Source organism: Sinocyclocheilus anshuiensis, unplaced genomic scaffold (assembly GCF_001515605.1).
Source record: "Sinocyclocheilus anshuiensis isolate Anshui unplaced genomic scaffold, SAMN03320099.WGS_v1.1 scaffold778, whole genome shotgun sequence".
Taxonomy (NCBI): Eukaryota; Metazoa; Chordata; class Actinopteri; order Cypriniformes; family Cyprinidae; genus Sinocyclocheilus; species Sinocyclocheilus anshuiensis.
In genome coordinates, this window is record NW_015544177.1 from 624,444 (window position 1) to 646,123 (window position 21,680).

General features: G+C 37.6%; 1 protein-coding gene and 1 long non-coding RNA gene across 5 annotated transcripts in view; both read right to left on the reverse strand.

The window, feature by feature from the left end:
* LOC107696272 (uncharacterized) overlaps positions 1–5,133 on the reverse strand; it is a 49,598-nt gene extending 44,465 nt beyond the window's left edge. The window contains exon 1 of the long non-coding RNA XR_001635074.1: positions 4,903–5,133. This is a non-coding gene — a long non-coding RNA (uncharacterized LOC107696272). The remainder of the gene's footprint in view (positions 1–4,902) is intronic.
* Positions 5,134–6,571: 1,438 nt separating this feature from the next.
* LOC107696271 (bromodomain-containing protein 1-like) lies at positions 6,572–20,509 on the reverse strand. Of its 4 annotated transcripts, XR_001635073.1 has the most exons (14): positions 20,150–20,509; positions 17,325–18,689; positions 17,062–17,218; positions 16,845–16,976; positions 16,505–16,633; positions 15,403–15,715; positions 15,025–15,285; positions 14,066–14,545; positions 13,852–13,981; positions 13,615–13,745; positions 11,435–11,544; positions 10,940–11,094; positions 10,577–10,628; positions 7,922–7,953 (listed from the first exon to the last, which is right to left on the reverse strand). XR_001635073.1 is itself a non-coding variant. In XM_016496548.1 (13 exons), the coding sequence occupies exons 2-13, from the start codon at positions 18,668–18,670 to the stop codon at positions 7,785–7,787; spliced, it is 3,513 nt and encodes a 1,170-aa protein (XP_016352034.1). In that variant the 5' UTR covers positions 18,671–18,689; positions 20,150–20,509; the 3' UTR covers positions 6,572–7,784. The 4 variants fall into 4 exon arrangements, 3 of the variants coding, with proteins under 3 accessions (XP_016352034.1, XP_016352036.1, XP_016352037.1); XM_016496548.1 differs by lacking the exon at positions 10,577–10,628 and having other exon boundaries at positions 6,572–7,953; XM_016496550.1 differs by lacking the exon at positions 11,435–11,544 and having other exon boundaries at positions 7,816–7,953.
* Between the last annotated feature and the right edge of the window lie 1,171 nt (positions 20,510–21,680).

Sequence of the window (21,680 nt, forward strand, 5' to 3'; positions counted from 1 at the left end):
TGAAAAATAATGTGTTTTTTGAACATTAAAGCATGTCAACATATTCTGTTACACCAAATACACAAAATAATGATCTTTAAAATAGCATCATATGAACCCTTTAAAGGTGCTTTATGTAGGATTGACACCGAGTGGTTGAACTAGGTATTGCAGTCCAAATTCAAAATATTGGAGGGTTTTTTTTTCACCCGGCCCCTCCTCCTCAGACTTGACACAAACGCAGGTTGCTAGATTGACGATACCAACAGGAACGAGCGCACTTGACGATGAATGAAATGAAATACTCTGTGTTTTCCGCCAACTGGCAACCCGGGGTGCCAAAATACAATTGGGTAAACTGGCAGTGGGCGGGTTTCACAAACCAAAACGGAGGCCGACATTCCGGCCCGGAACGCATATTTTCAAAGGAGAATAACTGACTGTAGCATTGTTTTTCAGATAAACAAGTATGTTAACTTAGCATGTTTCTTAAATATCTGCAAACATATTATGGTATTTTTATGCTTTAATAGAGTCAAAAACTTACATACAGCACCTTTAAACAAGAACCTGTCAAACCTGAACAATACTGAATAATTATATAATTTGTAATTGGTTGAAGGAGGTGTTGATTTAGTAAAGTTAAAAGCAAGCATAATCCAGGATGAGTCACTATAGGGAAAATTGTCTATTTAACACAGAACCATGAAATGGTGTTTCACGGTTTTAAGCAGAACAAAAAAGATAGAGATATTAATGATGAGTCATTTTGCAGCATTTCAAATGGTTAAGTTTCCCTTTACAGAGAAGCAAAATGAAGTACACGTTAAAGATGAAGATGTGAATTACAAGGTAAATGAAATTTGTAGGGATTATAATTAAAAACCAGTACATATTGTGTTGAATTCAAACCAATTCTTTAAGGGGTTTCAGTAGTTGTTATTCTCAGTATGGCAGTGAGGGCTGGATTCATTTGTATTTTCAATACTGCATTACCTCTGCATACAACTTTTAACAACATCATGTCAGTTTTTAAACTTTTGTCTGTTTCGTTCCAGGAATACGTCCAATTTTCTGTGCACGATGGGACCCCATCGCCTCAGACTCTATTAACAAATTTCCTTGATTCCTAATTCGAGCGGACAGAAACAGCCACTGTAATTATGTCAGAAATCTTCCCCATCTGACTAATTATATTTCTCATCAGAGTCTGATGATGCTCATTATACTTCCTTTCCAAGAAATGGCGATAAATAAGAGGCCTAAGACAGGCTGTTGAAAACACCGGGCTTGAGTACAGCTTAACCATAATGCTCTGTATCAGATGTAGATAATACTATAGGTTAAGGGCATTTACATACACTACTGAAGAGTGTGTTGTTGTTGTTGCTTCTAAAATGCACTAAATAAATATTAGACATTAGTACATGTAATGTTCCTGTAATATGCTCACTTCTCTCTGCTAATGTATGTAATTCCACACTTCAGTTAAACCAATCTCATTCATATGTGCCGCCATTCTAGTATGCAGTGCTCACTTTTTAACATTTCAATCAGGAACCAACGAATAAAATCAAGTCCAAGCCTATTTTTTCTTGTTCAATAGCCATTTCACATGGAGAAATGTCACAGTATGGTAGTGAAGTCAAGTCAGTCACAACTTCCATTTTATGCTGAATTTAAGAATTAAAGGGGTCATATGATGCGATTTCAAGTTTTCCTTTCTCTTTGGAGTGTTACAAGCTCTTGGTGCATAAAGAAGATCTGTAAAGTTGCAAAGACTAAAGTCTCAAATCCAAAGAATGCCTCGTTTGTAATGAGTTTTATTGGTTTTGTCTCGTCTAGTGATGTCCGGATCGCGAATGAATCGTTCTATTTAACCGTATCTTCTTAGTGAACCGGTCGAACCAGTTCACCAAATCGAACTGAATCATTTGAAACGGTTCGCGTCTCCAGTACGCCATTTCCGTCACACGCTTGAGGTATTCGGCCAATCACAACGCACTTACAATCAGCCAATCTGGCCAATCAGAGCACACCTCGCTTTTTTAGAACGATGAGCTTTGTAAAAATCGACGCGTTTCAGAAAGGCGGGGCATAGAGGAGAAACAATAATGTACATTATATGGAAAATAATGTGGTTTTTTAACTTTAAACCGCATAAACACATTTCATTAGACCAAATACACAATATAGTGTTCTTTTTAGCAACGTCATATGACCCCTTTAAAATTGACCTTATAATTCATTGAGAAAATGATTATTTATTTATTATCACTTAATTAAATATTTTATTTTAATTTTATTTAAATTAAATTTATTTCATTATTTTACTTAAACACATTTTTTAAATTTATTACAGCATTTAGTCATATTTGGAATGATTTGTTTGTTTTTTCATTTAAGACAATACAAATTATTGACCAGCTGTCCATGAAAGGTCACTTTTGGTGAAATTTAAGTCTTCATTGCGTTTTTTAATTGGGTTATTATGACACTTATCACTAGTACGCTAGTAAAAAAAAAATTGGTCTAGGGTTTACTTTGAAACTTTCAATCAGAAATTTCACAAATAACTACAAAGCAACTACAAGTAACAATTTTCAAGTAGAAAGACTAAAATAGCATAAAAAGAGTAAAACATACTTCAATAATCTAAATAATATAATAATAATATAAATAATATCTAATGCATTATTTACGTTTTGAAAAATCTTTTTTTTACAGTGCAGTACAAAGCCGTTTTTTTTTTCAGTTCAAGTTGTTTCGTATATATTAATATTAAAGCATTTACAACATTATTTATCAATGTTAATCAGAAAATACAAAGTTCTATAAACATCGAATAATAAGATCATAACAAACCCCATCAAAAATCGAACTGAATATGCGTATATAAATGTGGCGCGTTGAACAGACACTTTAATTTGATCATGGGGTTGTGTATATGTGTATGCATCAGATAAATGTTGGATTGCAAACATTCTCATTGGGTTTGTCATGGGATGAATGGTGTAAAGATAGGATACTGTACATTTGACTGAGATGTAATCAATAATATTGTCAAACTTATCTTGTTCTTCTCTAAATCAAGCCTCTGAAATCAATACTAACCTTGGAGAATGTCATGGAAACAAACATCAATGCAAATCTGTTCAACGATAAACAACAGGCGTCCGGCCTTGTTAATAGGACACATCTGAACTCATGGATGTTGATGTTATTTTGAAGTAACTTTTACGCAAAGGCAAAGAGTATTTAATGTTTTTTTTAATTAAATAAACGCTCGCAAATAAACCAAAGACCATCTATCATAAAATGTTAAAAAGTCAAAAACCTACATATCTCATAACCTTCATGTTATATATGACGTCAGCGTTACCTCACCTTAAGTAAAGATTAATCCAATATTATATATGAACTTCTATCCAGCTTGTTTAAATCAAGTTTTATCCAGATATATTTTAAGAGAAAACCTTGTGAAAAGCCCTTGACTCATATTCTTTTTAACCGTTTGGTTATGACTGCATGCTTTTGGAGGTTTCCAAATTAGATTCAGATACCCAGTTTAGTGCTACTAAATAAATGATAGATTACACTTCTGGTCTGCTCTTTAGTGCAGTGGGGAGTTTGTTTCTTTGTAAATACATTTATGTGTATTTAAATATTAATTTAGATTTAATTATTCAGAACAGATAATCACTAATCAGGCACGGCTCTCCAGTGCCTTTGCTGGTTTGAGGAGAACAGCATTTCTTGTTGCTCTGAGCTACAGCAAGGCTTGGATCACATACTGAAGACTGGTTTGATTTCACTTTTTAACTCTGGAAACCCTGTAGAGACTGAGCTATAGGCCTGTGTCCAGCAGCTGCACACACCAAAGAAAGTCATAAATGTAGATGTAAGGTTTTCTTAGGGGGTTTGTTAAAACTGGCTGCTTTGTCTATCCGGTTTTCCCACAACAGGGATGCTGGGACGTTTGATTGCTGACAGATATGTCATTATTTATCTTGCTGGTATCATTTCTAAAAGCAATCAGCATATTGGTAAGACATAGTACTTGTTTATATATTGAAACAGCCTTCACAAATTGTTGTGTACTTCTTTAATTAAAGGAATAGTTCAAATTTGCTCAAAATCTACTCATCCTCGGGCCAAGATGAAGATGAGTTTGTTTCTTCATCAGAACAGATTTAGATAAATTTAGCATTACATCACTTGCTCACCAGTGGATCCTCTGCAGTGAATGGGTGCCGTCAGAATGAGAGTCCAAGCAGCTGATAAAAACATCACAATAATCCATAAGTAATCCACAGGACTCCAGTCCATCAATTAATGTCTGGTGAAGTGAAAAGAAGTGATGTGTTGTTTGCTTACACTTAAGATTTTTACCTCATGCTTTTAAATAACAGACACTGCCATATCAAACAAGTAATTATTATCAATCTAACCCCTTTCACTATGTCAACATATTACCTATTTTAGACAGAAAAATAAAATATAATTGTATTTGATTTTATTTTAGAAATACTTTCTCTAATTGTACTCCACCAACGAAAGTAGTTCCAAACGAAGCCACATCAGAATGAACAGTTGCGTCTCTAAGGTCTCCAACGGTTTTGTTCCAGAATGAATCAGTTTTTATGAACGAATCGGTTGAAGGAATGACTCATAAAAAGACGCAAAAACTCCCAACATTAATGCAGATTTATCTGGTAAGTTGGAAAAAAAAATGGACAAGCGGAGTGATACAGATAGTGAAAAGTCCCAAAATCCACACACAGAAATGAATAAACCGGAGAAAACACACTAAAGTTTCAAAAACGGTTAGACGGGTGCTTAAGATATTCTTAACAAATGCTATAAATGCGATGCTAGCGGTTCTAAAAGGTTAGCCACTGAATTTTACAGAATAAATATTACCTGTTAAGCCGAAAAACCACAACTTCGGCGTCTGTTTTCAAGCGCGTTGAATCTCTCAGCTCAGTTCAGCGAAGAACAGTTGTTGTGTTGTTGTTTTTGGTCTCTATGTGTGATCTTCCAATTCCTTTTAGGTGGTTTGGCTTAGTAAACCGTTGCTGACAGAAGAGAAATCGAAAATATTTCGCACACTTCAAAGTCATGAAAAACAGCTTCCGCCTTTCCATTTATGGACTTGACGATGTGGCCGCGCAAAACGACTGACGTGCAGAAAACCCAAACAAATAGGCCTAATCTGAACGCGGGCCACGAATAGTATTTACTTAATATAATATTGTATAATATATAATACATAATGTGATTTCTTGCTTCCACGCAATAGAATAAATTCAACTCAAATTCATATTTCATGTCTCTGTATTTATGTATTTGTTAAGTAACCGAGTAATAAGCAGAAACATACAGTCAGCCAGTCAAATTCATACTATAAAAAAAGATATAAAAGGCACTATATGATCTTAGACAGGATAAAACGGACGGATGATTGTTTCAACCTATCTAATCACATCAATTTTAAAGGCTGTTTAAACGGAGTTTCCACTGATTGAGGAGACAGAGGCACGTTTTTTTAATTTGGTATGTTTGCAGATGAAAGCACACCAGTGGAAAATGCAAACTGTGATAAACAGACACACAGAACGAGACGAGCAGATGAAGACGAGACAGAGAGATATTGCACAGCAGTGCTTGTTGGTTGACAAGCCAGACATCTCTGGAACAGGCTGATCCGGAATAAAAGGCCTATTTAATCTGCTTTACAACCGGCAATGCTGACCCTGCTGGAATATTATTAACGTTTGGAAGAGATCTTTAACAATCACATTCTGTCAGAGCTCAACCGCTTTTGTTGGGGGTGGGGGTCCCGCCGGGCGGACCATCCGGAGCACGACCATCAACACTGTGTTCGGTTCAACAGCGCCATCTAGTGATGTGCTGCCATTAATGCGTGGGAGACCTCAGATTTTAATAGCTTGCAAAATATATTTAACATAAGATTTTCATTTCTGAAAATACATTGTATATAAATTAAAACGTAAATAAATTATATATAAATATAAAATTAACTTTTTAGTAGATTAACTGAAACTAAAACCATTTGAAATTGTTACCTGAAATAAACCTCAACTGAAATAAAATATATATTATATAAATAATATATATTTCAACGAAGGCAACATCTGTCATTTTAAATGTACTAAAATTAAACAAAGAAAAAACTAAATTTAAAATATTAACAAACACCATCATAGTATCTCAGTAATACCAAAATAAAACTGATTTGTACACTCTAAAAAATGCTGGGTTAAATACAACCCAGTGCTGGGTAAAATAGGGACAAACCCAGCAATTGGGTTGTTTTGTGGGTTTGTCCCTATTTTACCCAGCACTGGGTTGTATTTAACCCAGCATTTTTTAGAGTGTAGAACGAAAAAAAAAAACCTTTAGATATGATTAAAAGAATTGAGAAAAAACAAGGGGCTAATTTCTAAATTGCCTTATTTTTAAAGTGGGACAACAAACTTAGCAGTCAAAGGCAGACCCTTTCTAACGCAAGATTACAGTTGAGGTTACCTTCAAGGAAAAAAAAAAAAGAAATCAACCATCAAAAAGATTTGTAATTTTTTTGTGTTTATTTTCAGTGTACTTAAAAATACTGGATCTCGCCAGCACTCACTATCATTGGCTATAATGTGATCCTCCCAGAGAAAAGAAACAAGAGTACCGGTCAATACAAGACATTCATACAAAAAGTGTTTTTAACCCAGAATGCTACCCAGAATCCATACTGGAGAGAGACACAGTTAAACAGTCACAACAGATGGCTATGATTAAAACACCCACACACAAAGCAAAAAAAGGCAAGCACAGCTTCCACCAAAATATGCCTACTCTGAATATAAAGTTTTGCATACTTTTCTTTGTCCTAATACAACACATTTGTACAGGCACATCTTTTTTCAGACCTACAATACAGTTCCCGAGAGCACAGTAAAATAAAAAAGCAACAACTTGGGGGATTTTTTTTCATACTATCTGCCTGAAACATTCACACAAACCAATATGAAAAAAAAAAGAGATAAACATTCTAAAATAAAGAAGAAAAAACTGGGCAGCAACATTTTTGGTTTTGCATGAGTGATGCACTTCTTGGCTTTCATCGCTACTGTTGTTTCCTCTTCTCCTAATTTTTTTTTTTACCCACTCTAAAGTATTACATGTATATAATTTCTTAGCTTTATATAAATATTTACAAACATCACTTAGTTGTGTCCCATAAGAATATTTTTATATAAAAAAAGTAGATAACATGTTAATGCCAAGGAGAAGCTTGCATTGACATTACAATAACTTAACGTTAAAAAAAGAAAAACAACAAAAGTTTGATACAGTAAGTGCGACAGCCCCTTCCAAAAGTCTCTAGCATGGAAAAATCAAGGCTTTGCACGTGATGTAGCACCAGATGGGTTCGCACCTCAGTGCGGTTGAGAAATTACCTTGGAGTAGAAATCTTCCAGGAGGTTGTGTGTGGTACAAACCAAAAAAATAATAAATTAGTGTTGGATAATTTAGGATGACGTTATATACAGCCAGAGTTAAACAAGGAGTATCGTGGATGGTGATGGAAGTGTAAAGGAAAGTAGATGGCAGTGTGTGAGTTCACAGCAGTCTTGCAGCACATTACAGGAGAGTGAAGGTGCTCTCACATTCGTCCGTTGAGAAGCTCGCCGGCTCCTAACAGAATTGGCAGGAAGGGCCAGTCTGATACAGGAGCGTAGCGTTGGGTAAATGTGGGGCTTGATGAAACCCTCCAACATGGATCTCCATTAATCTCCAGCACCTAAGTCCTGGACAAGGCTCAAGTGGTTCATGGCACGGTTGAAGGCGCTTTGCACAGCTCTACGGAGGCCTGACGTTCTGCCTTCCAACATTTTGCTTCTGTCTAAGGTCTTGTCGATTCCGAACGGTACCATCTTGGATTTAGGAAGCCATTGCCTGATGGAGATTGAAGACGACAGTTATTTTAAAACGGCATCAGAAGCAGAATTTTTAAATGTAACACTCTGTCCCAGCTAGCTGAGTTTCACGAGTCGGGTAATTTTTCTGTCCACATTAAAACAGCTACCCAGCACAATACTTCATAAACAAGCGACTGGATAAGTAAGGGGTTTAAAACATTTCAATTATGAGAACCCCTAAATATGATCATAAATATGTGACCCGTGCTGGCAAAATGAGTCGAAATGTGCATGGGCTAATTTTGAGCTACAGGCAAAAAAGTGAAAAATTCGATTTTGAGGTTTTCACAAAAATGAGTTAAGCCCTCGTCTAGTGATCCTAATGCTCCAAATAATAATTTTAGATGTTTGATTACCTTTATCTGTACGTTTTCTGAGAGGAGTACCTTTTCTCCACTTGTTTCTCACGCTGACAGTCATCCAAAGCGTGCGCATAAAGGCACTTCCGACTGTGTGCGATCCCGATAAATATACACATATACACAGAATTACAGTATTTAAGTATTCACACAAACATAATCTGTTATGTCTTAACTTAAGTGAACGTTTGGGGAACTGTTGGGGAAAAACATCTGATGTGTAACATTATATTAGATCCTTGCATTACAGCAGGTCTTAATACAGGCCGCCTCATTAATATTAATCTAACAATAAAAAAAGAAAAGAGGGAATCACTCACTGCTCTTGATTGAACTGCTTTTGTAGCAGTTTTTTACATTTGATTATTTGTTTTTCTTACTTGAATGCTTTTTGTTTAGATGTAAAATGAAAAAGGTAATGCATTATTTGTTTCTTTCTTATATTTGTTCTACTGTTGTTTTTTTTTGCATCTGTTCTTATTTATAATAACAAAGATAAAATAAAAATAGCTGTATTGTGATTATTAATATAGCAGGCTAATTATTGTTAAGAAAAGAAGTGGAGGAAAAGATGCAATGCTGCAGGTGATTTTGCTTTGGAACCTTCAGAAAACTTTAACTCGATTTTTCTCAAAATTGACTTCGCTGACTCTATTGACTTCAAACAGGTGTACAGTAGCTCGGTTGTTTTTTTTTTTTTGTCCGATTCCAACAAATCATACATCATTCTGAAGTAGGGCTGCACGATAAATTGCATGCGATATTTAACGTGCATCTTGTCAGTAAAGCCGGTTCTTTAATCAGCGGTAAATCTCCATCACCTGCGGGCTTTCACATGGAGCAGCATTAACCACACAGAGCCGTTGTTCACTGACAAGCTGCGCAAAAAAAACCAAGATCATATTTTGCGCATGTTTTGCGCAGCTTGTCGGTGAACAACGGATTTACGCTGATTACAGATTGGCTTTACTAACAAGATGCGCATTAAATATCGCATGCGATTTATCGTGCAGCCCTATTCTGAAGGTCTTTTAATGGAAAAAGTAAACATAAAAATTAACTCATTTTTTAAAATTTGCTCATTGTGACTCATTTTGCCAGCACAGGTCACATATGATCATTCCTTTTACTAATGCAAAGGCAGTTACATAATTTCACACAAAGCATTTCACACATTAATTTTTTTTTTATATATATAATTATTTTCTTGATTAGGGTCTGCAAGTTTTATGGAGTTAAAATTAAGACTGTTTAAAGACTTTTTTAGGACCAAGTAAAGAATTTAAGGAATTAATTGAAGGGAACATCACAATGTTGTATCACAGAGTTGTATTAGCAACACTTCCAAGTTTGAAGATACAACTTCATACTGATTACCATTACTTGAAAAAAAACAAAACAAAAAAAAACTTAAGGCTCTGCTCCCAATCATTAGAATATAAAAATGGCTTTTACTATAACTTCTGATCATACTGCAAAAATAGTGATGTTCTTTATCAGTATTTTAACCTCGTTTTCCACCACAAATGTCTAAAGATTCTTAAATCAATATACATTTACTTGAGAAGCAAAATGACAAATTAATCAAAATGAAGTAAATTTGATTAAAAAGAACAAATATCTGCCAGTGGACTTAATTCAACTAACAATTAATTAAACAATTAATTAATTCCCTTAATTCAAAGGGAACTCACTTAATTTTGTTCAGTTTTTCAGAAAACATGATCTTTCACACAAATTTCACACAAAGCATTTCACACATTAATTAAAATTTTTTTTTTTAAATATAATTATTTTCTTGATCTTAATTTTGCACCTTAAGTAAACATATCTTGATTTAAGGATGTTTAGATATTTGTACGGAAAAACAAATCAAAAACACTAAGAAAGATATAAATTTTTAGCAATGCATGCAACATTTAATGACATGATATATATATATATATATATATATAATTATTTTTCAAATGTGTTATTACATATTACATTATTTAATTATATTGTCATTGTACTAAAACTAATTAAAATATTAATCTGATGATAAAGTAAAAAAATCATCAGATTTTATGATTATAATTCAATATTTATAAAAAATTTTAATTTTACAAAATATCTAATCAATAAAGTTATTTAATATAAATAAGTACTTTCATTGGCTACAAAAACATTGTGCGATATACAGTTTCCATTAAAATAGTAATGATATAAAAAAAAGAAGGAAAGAAAGAAGGAAGACAACACCTTTTGGTGTTCCTTGGGTGTCTGTCAACACCTTTTGGTGTCCCTTGGGTGTCTGTTTTAAGTTTTTCAAACAAATCACAATTTAAAAAAACAACAATGATCTCATTAACTATATTTACAATTTCATGCTTTCCAAGACTAAAACAAAAATATTAAATTCAGTAAATGTGTTAAAATAATATTGAATTAAATGTACATAATTAACATCTTTACATGTTAAGTGTGAATACCCTAAAAATATTTTGCAACAATCACAGCCGCCCCAGGACCACAGTGTAACAACCACTTATGTCAGACACATTAACACATTTCACTGTAATTGTAGAAATATTTAAAAGTTTCTCTAAATACAAGACTTCTCACCAGTTGCGTTTGCTGTCGAAGAAGCGGACGAGGAAGAGTTTCTCCTTGGACCTGAACTGCATCAGCTCTCCGACCCGGAGCACGTCCCGTGGAGGGGTGGGAATGTACTCGTCGTTGAGATGGCAACCCGCCCGAGACATCTGAGGATCTATGATCTACATGTGGGCAGAAAGGCCGTCAACACAACAGTAATCTTCCAACGCGCATCTCGAAAGGCCTGGTAACCTGGTAACTCAGAGTGTGCCTGTGACTGCTAACGTATAAACTGTTGGAAATGGAAATGGTTGCCACAAAACACAGGAACGCACACACACTTGTGTCACACACTCGCTCACACACACACACAAAACAAATGTGCACATACACATCCTGGTTGTATCACCTGGCAATAATGTTATGGTTGACTGTTGGCCACTGAGGAGGCTGATGCATGAAATAATGAAGAGGAAGAGAAGGAGAACCAGTCTCTGACGGCATGCACACATGCACACTCACCAAGGCAGGATAGGAAGGATATCCACTAAGTTTGGCCCAAACTAGTTTAAGGGGCTCCAGATTTAGTGGTGTAGTGTTAGCAGGCATCCAAATATTGCTGCTGTCAATCTCTATGAAAGTAGGAATAATGGAAAGTTATGAGGGGTTCACCGTAGAAAATGGTGCAGAACACCTCAAGAGCCACGCCAGTATTTAGCCAATCAGCAATCGGCAGCAGTGGGTCATTTCTTTAACGGAAGCATGCCGAGACATTAACCAGACACTATTATGCCTCTAATGCCACTTCCAAAGACAAATTTATTTAGATTTATTTATTAAATCAAAATAGAATAATAAATGAGCTGAAAATGGTTTTGGTTTGGTCTGGAAAGGTCAAACATGTCATCTGACTAATGAGCCCACTCAGACTCTGACATGCTTGCGAGTCAGAATGCAGAAGTAAGCTTTCTACTTCTGGGAAAGCACGTGGCAGGCCAAAAGATTTCACTTAGCATATTGATGGTAAGCAATCTAGGAAATCGTTCGGAAAATACTGTTTGGGATGAATTTACCTTTAAAGGGTTAGTTCATCAAAAAAATTTAAATCCATTATCATTTACTCAACCTCACATAGTTCAAAAGCCACCATTTACTTTTATTAAACACAAAAGGCTACATTGATTCTTCCTGCTTTTGTCTATGCAAGAACAGGGAGTCAACATGATTTCTGAGGTTCCTCTGAATTTACACAACGGATTTAGGTAAAGAACATGCCCTGTGCACTGAAAAATCTTCCCCTCTGCCATAGTATTAAACATTGTGTTATTGGCAAAATCTGATTATGCGGATTAAAATAAAAAATACAGATATTGCAAAAAATATCATTGTGTATTATTTTGGCCATGATAACCATGTAGTTTATCATCGGCCCTAGTTTTAAATCTATGAAAAGTCCACAGCACAATGATAACGATAAAGAGGAATGATATATCTCTGGAATCACTTTCAGAACGATTGTTTCTAGCTTATGAGTGATAAAAACTTTGACAGTCAATCAGAATCCACCTGACTTTAAAGAGCTCGACCATTTAAAGCGGCAGACAACAAGACTGCAGCGCGCACTTGGAATAAAAAGTTACTGTGCAATGGTTTGGATGCTAATCTGACTGTAATATTTATTGTGAGCCAGTGACGGCGCTACACCGGGGCTAGTGGGGGCTATAGCCCCGTCAGAATTTTGAATAGCCCCGGTTTAGCCCTCATTTGCGCTAAACCACGGCAACAGACGTATCATCCTTCTGTAGGCTATATGTAATCCATTACATAGTCACTAAGGTTGTGATGTGGTGTTCGTTTTAATGTTTTATTTAAGTTTTAAGTATGCACAGTTCTGATTATGCATATAAATATGTATTGTGTTGTTAATGCTAAACGCATGGGTGCTGTCCAGTTCTGAAGTCTTTCCTTTGTATGTAAAAAGTTTTTGTCGTTGTCTTATGGTCACTTGTATTAAGATTATATCTATTTTGATGAAGTTGCCTATTCGTTGGCAAAATATAAATTAAAACTACACTTCTGTTGAATATGGTGTGTACCATAGCTGCTTTTATTAAAAAAAAAAACGACAATTTCTTTATGAAGTAACTCTGACGTCATCAATATAATTTATTTTCTTAGCACCCCCACATATTGGTCTAGCCCCCCCTTAGCACCGGTAGAGAAAAAATTCTGGCGCCGTGCCTGTTGTGAGCTTGTATCACTATACAGTTTCACTGAATGGACAAGAAAGACACAAATGAATATTTCATGTTACTTACTGAGGTAAAAAAATAATTTAGAACGACGTGAGGCTGAGTAAATTATGACATTTTATTTTCAAATGAACTGTCCCTTTAAGTGCCATGTTAAAGAGCAAACATATGCAGCAACTACTCAGAAGGGCAGGATAAGCCGTGATGACTATTAAAACATGAGTGTTTCACACATGCAGACACTACGGCAGTACGCAGCGATCTTTGTGTTAGTTAGACAAAGCCATGAAGAGCAGGTCAGTGGCAAAGCAAGCAAAAGGAAGGACAGCGAGCTTGCACAGAGCTGACGGGACACCAATGCAGCTGCCAGAACGGGTCTCCGAACGGAAGAATGGGGCTGGTGTAAAATCCCACATACCCGCTCACGGCTGCAAAAAGCTGGACACTCACCTGCTGCCAGCTTGCTGGCTTTGGAAATGTTCCCTGGTTCCACGCAATTGACCAGTTCTTTTTTATCGTCCGTCGTGTTTCGTCTCGTCATCGCCAGCTTCCCTTTCTCACTCTTTGTGTGACTGACATCGCTGAAAGACATTCAAAAAAGGCACTTAATTCATCACGAGTGATAATGCCTAAAAAAATACTGTATATTAAATGTTTAGAAATTTTATTCTATGTATTCATTCCCACCTTGTGATTTCCTGGACGCTCCCGCTTCCACTGGAGGAAATGCTGGACTCTGAAGCACAGCGGCGACGAGGCTCTGACAGCCGATTCACAGTTAGCCCTTTCTTTGGCTCAGAAAAGCCATTAGACATGCCTGTAAGTACAAAACAATGTCTATAATATGCCCATGGAGGGACGGGTACTGTGTTTCTTGAAATGAAAAGAGAAAGCTGTTTACCAGTATTCAAGCGTTTAATCGGACACTCATCCTCGTCACCCTGACTGTCTCCACTAGCACTGCGCGTCCTCTTCTTGCGCTGGAGCAGGGTTTCGAGGCGAGGGATGACCACCGACAAGAACGTCTTAGTGCCCAGCTGAGGGCAATCAATTGAGGATTCACTTGTGTTTGACGGCTTCTGCGGACTCGTGTTCTTTGACTTTCGGAATAGCACAGCTGTTCGCCGGCTGACCATATTCGCTGGTTCAGTAAGAGTGGAGGTAGCAACCATAACGTTATTTTCAGAGGGCATAAGGTCAGAGGAGAGACCATTTAGAAGTGAGGTAGAGAATGTCTCCCCGTCAAATTTGACCTTTTTCGGGCACTTTTCATGGCTGGGCTCAATGGGTTTCAGTGTCGGAGGTTCACAGGGACTGTCTGAGTTTTTCAGGAGTGGAACAGAATCTGAAGGCTCAAGTTTTGGAGGTAATGACTTGTCACCTGTAATGAAACATTAAATATTTAATACAAACCCATTTTGAAGAGTTTCACAGTTCTTAAAGGCAGGTTTGACCAGCTATTAATGAAGAGAATTAAAATTGAATAGTTTTTTTTTCCATTTAACTTTTAAATTTTTTTTATAATACATTACAACTATTTTTATAAAATAAAATAATTTTAAAAAGTTCAAAGTTATTATGCTATGAATACCATAGTTTATATCAAGGCAATTAAATCCTTGTTTTAAAAAATTATTGACAATATATACATTTTTTTTACAATATTTAATTTATAAATATTACAAGTAACAACAACAACAACAATAATGATAATAATGATAATAATAAGTGGTCTCAGAAATTTTGGACGCCATAGCTTATATTGCTAAAATGATGAAAAGTGGTTTCACTAAATTTCAGCTACTGTGAGCTGAACTTTTGCTACTGCAAAAACCCCCATGTGATTCAACAGAACTGCACCTTCTTCCTCATTGGCTTGTGGTAGAATAAGAGGCGCTTTTTCCTCTTCCTTGTGATTATTCTGCTCCAATGAAGGGGGCTCCTTTTTGTGACCCATTTCCATTCGCACATCACTGATGGTCTTTTTGAGCAGTTTGAGCCGTTTGCTCCGGGAAGGGCATGACTTCATGGCAGTGGTTAAATCCAGCATCTCCAACAGCTTATTCAATTGTTCCTCCTTAGATATGTGCTCGCGATTGGCTGGGTTTAACAGTCGGTCAACTGAAACAAACAGAATAAAATTCATAATGATTCACCAACAAACCAGAATCTGTGATTTTCAATTTGAATTAGTCTAAAATCTAACAGAGAGGAGAAATGTAACACATAGGTCTTTACCATCATCCCAGGTCAATGCTGGAGGTGGCTCTATCTTAGGAGGCTCAGCGAGGTGCAATCCACTGGCAAAGTCAAAGCCTATCCGTTCGGTGTCCCGCCGAGTCTTCCTGAGGATCGCTCCACCGTAATCTCGCAGACGCACAGCAGCACGGTAGAAAAAGGTGTCCTTGGCGTTGTACTTCATGCAGTTGTTGATAATGAGGTTGAAGTCATCCTCAAACTCATCCAGATTCTTATACCCATGGGCTTCAATGCGCTTTCTCATTGTCGAGAAGTCCATAGGGTGCTTGATGTGGTCTAAATAATCAGGAACCTGTACATAAGAGAGAAAATCAAGCATGGAACAAAATTAGGAGCTACATGTACACTAAAACAGTTTGGACACACCTATTCATTCAATATTTTCCCAAATTTTAGAATAACAGTAAAATCATCAAAACTATGGTAGCACAAAAAAATTAAATCATATCTTAAGGGTTTTTAAACACTGATGCCAAAGACAAATGATGACAATGTTGCGAGTGACGCCTACAATTTATAGCAACCCATATATATTGAAAAGAAAGAGTTTCAAAATCAAATAACTGGCTTTTATATTGCTGTTGCACTAAAGCTAAAATAAATTACTAAAACATTAATTTAATACAAATACATAATAAATTGAAAATATATATACAGTGAATAAAATGTAACTCGTATATAAAATTTCAAATTCAACATTTTTGCATAATACTATAAAAGTTATTTTTAATAACAAAAAATAAGTTTTAATAAAACATTCTATTTAAAAAAATCCTCTTTCAAAGCAATTTTACAGAAAATACTACTAACGTTTTCATAGTACAAGCAAGAAGAGATGAAAAATAAATGAGATGGGGGGGGGAGCACTATTTATTTCATTTCTAAAAACTACAGCAAAATGAAACTGTACTGATGCCAAATCTTGTTCAAGACAATTCTTTACTTCTTTTTTTATAATTTTCTCCCCAATCTGAAAACCCCTGTTTTAAGCTTTTATTTCATATCAAGAATCCTTATATTATCAAACAACAATTTAGAGTTTGATAAGGCCAGCATGAGCCCACAGGAATGAGAGACATACCTCTTTGACGCTGACAGGCTGGGCAAAGATTTTAGTCTGGTCTTTCTCTTGCAGCTGATCCAGCACTGCTCGCAGCAGCACAGGGAATGGAGTGAGCTGCATCTCCAAAACCGACTGCTGCAACTTCATCTGCAGAAACCAGACCAAAACATTGGGAGAGGGATTACATTAACTTGATCAAAAACACACTTTTCATGTAGCTGCATACATAAGGGATGACAAAAGTACCAGTACTTTGATACCAAGTTGATATTAAGTTATACATAAATAGTTTAAAATTAATAAAGTTATTTCTATCTCTTGCACCTGACGTCACATCATATGACGATGACTACCATACCTCCTCTCTCTTTAGCTTCTCTCTCTTGCGGATGAGCTCCAGCAGCAAGCGAGCACGCTCCAAGTCATGCCGTAAACGATGCCAGTCCTTTAACTGCTCTGTCAGAGCTTGACGGTCGTCAACGCATGGTGCCTGTCATTCAAAAAAAAATTCCTCACTCAAAATTCATATGCATAAGAATTGGACTGTCAATCACTGCAGACCAAGAAAGTCTCACCTGTTCTGGTTCTTTTTGCGTCTGTATGGCAGTCTGCAGGCGCCTTATTAATGGGACACCATTCCTCGACTGCCTCTTGAGCATCCAGTAACTGAGAACCCGTTCCACAAACACCTTCTTCTTTTGGACAGAAACTTGATTGAGAATTGTGTTGAAACTGTAAGGACACAGGAAATCACAGAGCGTCAAAAATAAATAAATGAATAAAAACATTCAAAACAACAAAGATTCAGAAAATCTTTGCAGAAAAATGTTTCACCTACCTTTTAGGTGTAATACTAGGCCCAGAAACCGTCGGAACCACTGCGACGGGCTCCGATTCAGGCTTTTTGTTGTTCTTCTTATGGCATCCCTTTGTTCTATCCCTGTGAGCAGCCTTCTGACATAAACCGTTCTTGGGTTTGGAGTCCTCGTATATAGTAAGGGGTCTCCTCACACAACCATTAGGTGTATGAGAGCAACAGTACGCCGTTTTCTTCACAGAGAACGTAGTAGCTTCTGATTCAGTGACCTCTTTGATGGGCTCCATCTTCATGTAGAGACCGGCTTTCTGAGCGCAGCTCACGTGGAAAGCTGTGTAACAGTTGGCCTTGCTGCACTGAATGCAGGCACCCACTCCTTTCTTCTTGCACAGGTAACAGGTAAGTTTCCAGCGAGCTGGAGGAATGTTTGCCACACCATCGATGGGTTCGATGAAAACCGTATTGGTAAAACCGACTTCAGGAACCCAGATGGCGCAGACCACGTGCCCCCAGCGATCATCGTCCGTCCTTTTAAGCGCGCCACCTTTATTCGGACAGAATATGCACTCGGCGAGCTGGGAGGGAGAATTTAAGCAGTGACGGCAAAGCCAGCGGCCCTCCGGGATATGGGGGACGCCGTAACACTCCTGATGCACGGCGAGATTGCACATGTCACAGAACAAAATCGCATTACTGTTCTGGCACTCGCCATCCATGCAGATGCAGCACACGGCATCCTCGTCGATAAGTGGCTGGGGCTCTCCTTGGCCCTGGCTCTCGAAGAAAGACTCCTTCTCGAAGCGGTCCATGAGGAACTCGAAGACGTTCTGAGAGACCTGGCTGTAGCCGTCGCTCTTCCTCTTCTCGTTGATCAGCTCGAGCCATGCATAGTCTTCCTCGTCCATGTCGTATTCCACCTCCTCGTCGAGCTCGTCCAGTGTCTTTTCCACATAGGTGTAGTACGCCGACGGCCTCCGTGGCACCGCCGGGAGATTGTACTCAACCGTTCGGATCTTTGGCTCTGGTAGCCTGCCCTGAGCTGGCGAACCCTGCACAGTCGTCAACGCGGCGCTCTTCTTCTGCTGGTTGTTTTTAAGCCGCACCGAGCGCACAAGGACCTGCTGCGGCTTCTCTGTGTTCTCCTTGTTGCTGGTGCACTCGCTGATCTCCTGAGCTAAAGGGTCATCGCTGTCGATGACATCCAGTTTGTCATAAATGCTGAGCCGGTGCACGCAGCCGTCGATCTCCAGCTCAACCATACGCTGAGCCTCAGCATACGTCAAGGTCTCGCGGTTACGTGAGGGTTTGATGGGAGAGGGAGGCCTCTGCGGGGTGGCGACACGATTATGTCGAACCTTCTTCCTCATTTTGAATGCCAGAGAGGAACTGAAGTAAAAGAAAAGCACACATCAACTGATTCAAAGCCACAATTTGTACCCCCACAGATCATATTTTATTTCTGGATCGAAATACAAACACAGATGCTATAAAAACAATACAGCAACACTGTAAACATCCATTTACACCAGGACCGTTGGCTACAAAGTTAACTATAGCAATAACTATAGCATTCACACCAACAGACAACAACATCCTGTTTATTTCACCCGCTTGTTGCATGACTGTTGCTTTAAATGCTGGAGCTTATTAAAGTCTGACAAATTCTGATTGGCTGTCAACATTTGTATTGATCATCAGCTGGAAAAAAACAGACCGTCAAAGTCTGTTCAAACCAAGGACGACAACTAAGTTTTAATAATACTTTTAATTCTTTGAGAATAGTGAAGTCCACACCACAACTATGACAATAACGACGCAGAGGAACTTTAACTTTCAGAACTTCCAAAACGAACTAGCTTACGAAAGATAAAACACTGACAGCCAACCAGAATCGGCCCGACTTAAAAAAGCTCGAGCATTTAAACCGAAAGACTACAAAACTGCAGCGTGCTTATAATAAACAAAAGGCTACTAAGTTCGTGTGGTCGCTAATATAGCTATTGTTATCGTTCTAGACGTGAACGGGTCTTAAGCGAGCGATGCAATTCTGTCTTCTGCCACTTTAAATACTCAAACTCTTCAGCGTGGTTTGGATTCTCATTGGCGGTCAATGTTTTTATCGTCCACCAGCTGGGGGAAAAACGTTCTGAAATTGGTTTCAACGATATCGTTCCTTTGTGTTTTTATCGTTACATTTGTGTAGTGGATTTCTTAAAGAACTATTTTTAAACTTTATAGTTGACGTCCTTGGTGTGAACAGGCATAACTGCAAGCACACAGCCATCTGGTATCCATAGCAACCTAAACCCAAGTTAGAAAATCGGCATGGAAACAGAAAAAAGCGCTTGCGTTTGTATTTTTGTCAATATGTGCCGTTTCGCCATCTGTCGTAGTTAATTATTTGATTACAATGTAAACAACACAACAGTTAACGTGCTTGCCGATTTGAGTTGTTTGATATTTTGAAACACATAACTGACTTTTAAGCTCCACAAACGGACACATTAACCCATTAACTAAGCAATTGGCGTTTAACCGATAACAGCCATGGTTTACATCCAGGCTTTTGTTTGCTTGAGGTGGGCAGGGCAGGACAAGGCCAAACATACTAGACACACTGGACTGGAAAGAAAACACACAAACTGAGCAGCAAGGGCACACACTGGATCCGGCGGCCTGCTGGTGGCTGTGCTAGTGAGCTAATGCTGTTTGGAAAGGTCCACCGACATTACTGAAAACATGGCGTCAAACAAAACAAAACACGCGCTGTAAAACGTGAATACAAACGCCCTTTAAAGCCGCGAATAAACAAATAAACCCCCAGAGACACTGCGGTCCGTTCTTACCTTCGCCGTCGACGTTAAAAGAATCTTTAAAGGCAGTACGGCCGAGCTAAAAGCAGCAGCGCTGTGGCCTACTGAACAGCAGTAGGTTTAATCCGTGCACGAGCCGCGCTACCGTCCACCAGCCGCTTCTCCGTTGTATTCCAGGGGTAATATGAGGTATCCGTAACGGTCTGCCGGATCCAAAAATAAGCATTTAAAAGCCGGAGTTACACGCTCAAGATAACAGCAGCTCGACCATACTAATGCGCCTGTTCTCGGTCGTTATTGGGCTGGCCGTACGGGCACTATGCTAGCAGGCTAGTTCGACTCTCTTCCCCCACAACAATGCGGCTGCAGCTCTCCATCGCCTTACGCACTGCGTCATCGCGCACAACGTCACTACGTTCCGCGGCAAAAATAAGGAAGTAGGCGCTAGGCAGGGCCTCGTAGCTTGTTTTTAGACAAGATGCATAATGGATACTGTATAGAACCAGGGAAGTGTTCTGGAGGAGCTGGAGACGCAGCGCCAGATGGGTCCCTGGAACCTGGGAATCTGGTAAAGGGAAGAGTTTCAAAATTATGGATAATTATAAAAAAAAATGTATTCCCCCCCCTTTTTTTGTTATGTTCATAAGCCATTTTGACGATAATAGTAGAAAACATGACTGCACAACAGCAACGTACTGTAGGTGGCGCTATACATTTAGTTTGTTATGCGCCAAAAAACTAAAGAAGAAGAAGAAGAAAAAGAAGCTGCTGTATATTGTGTGATCCAAATTGTTCAGTTATTTATTTTATTTCGCCCTAGGCTGCACATATTAGAGTACCAAAAGAGCGCCACGCGGCTTTTTCTTTTCGAAACCTTTAGGTGCTCAAGTCGTAGTATTATAACTTAAAATTTGTAACTTATAATTGTTTTTTTTAAGTGTTTTCCATGCCTGTGAAAGTACTGGAAATTAATTATTTTTATGAATAAATCTGTATTTGAAATGTATATATTTTATTAATATTTATTTAAATGTATATTGATTAATGTATATATTTTCTATGTGTGTGTTTTTTCCCCTTATGTTCAGCTCAAAAGCTACTATACGGCCAAAAGTATGTGGACATTCATCTAATAAATGTTTTTATTTCAATGAATGAATCGGTGAATGAATAATATATGAATCAATTATTCATTCGTGGTTCTGTTAAAATGTTTACCCAGTTGACAAAAATGTTTTGCTAACGTTCCCGTTAAGTTATGAAATCGTTGTTTCTGAGTGTTCTTTGTTTTTTAAATGTAAAAAAAAAAAATTCTTGGTTACGTGAACTTTAGATACAACATTAAGGGAATGTTCTATTTAAAAAAAGTTTGCAAGCATTTTGGGAATGTTACTTTTGAACGTTCTCTGAACCATATGAAACTAATAAGTAGGAACATTTAAAAACGCTACACAAACATCCAACTAAACTGCTTCAGTTTCTATAAACAGTGTATAAATCATGGTTTTGTGCTAACATTATTAAAGACCAGATAATTGTGAGCGAATGTTCTATTAACGTTACT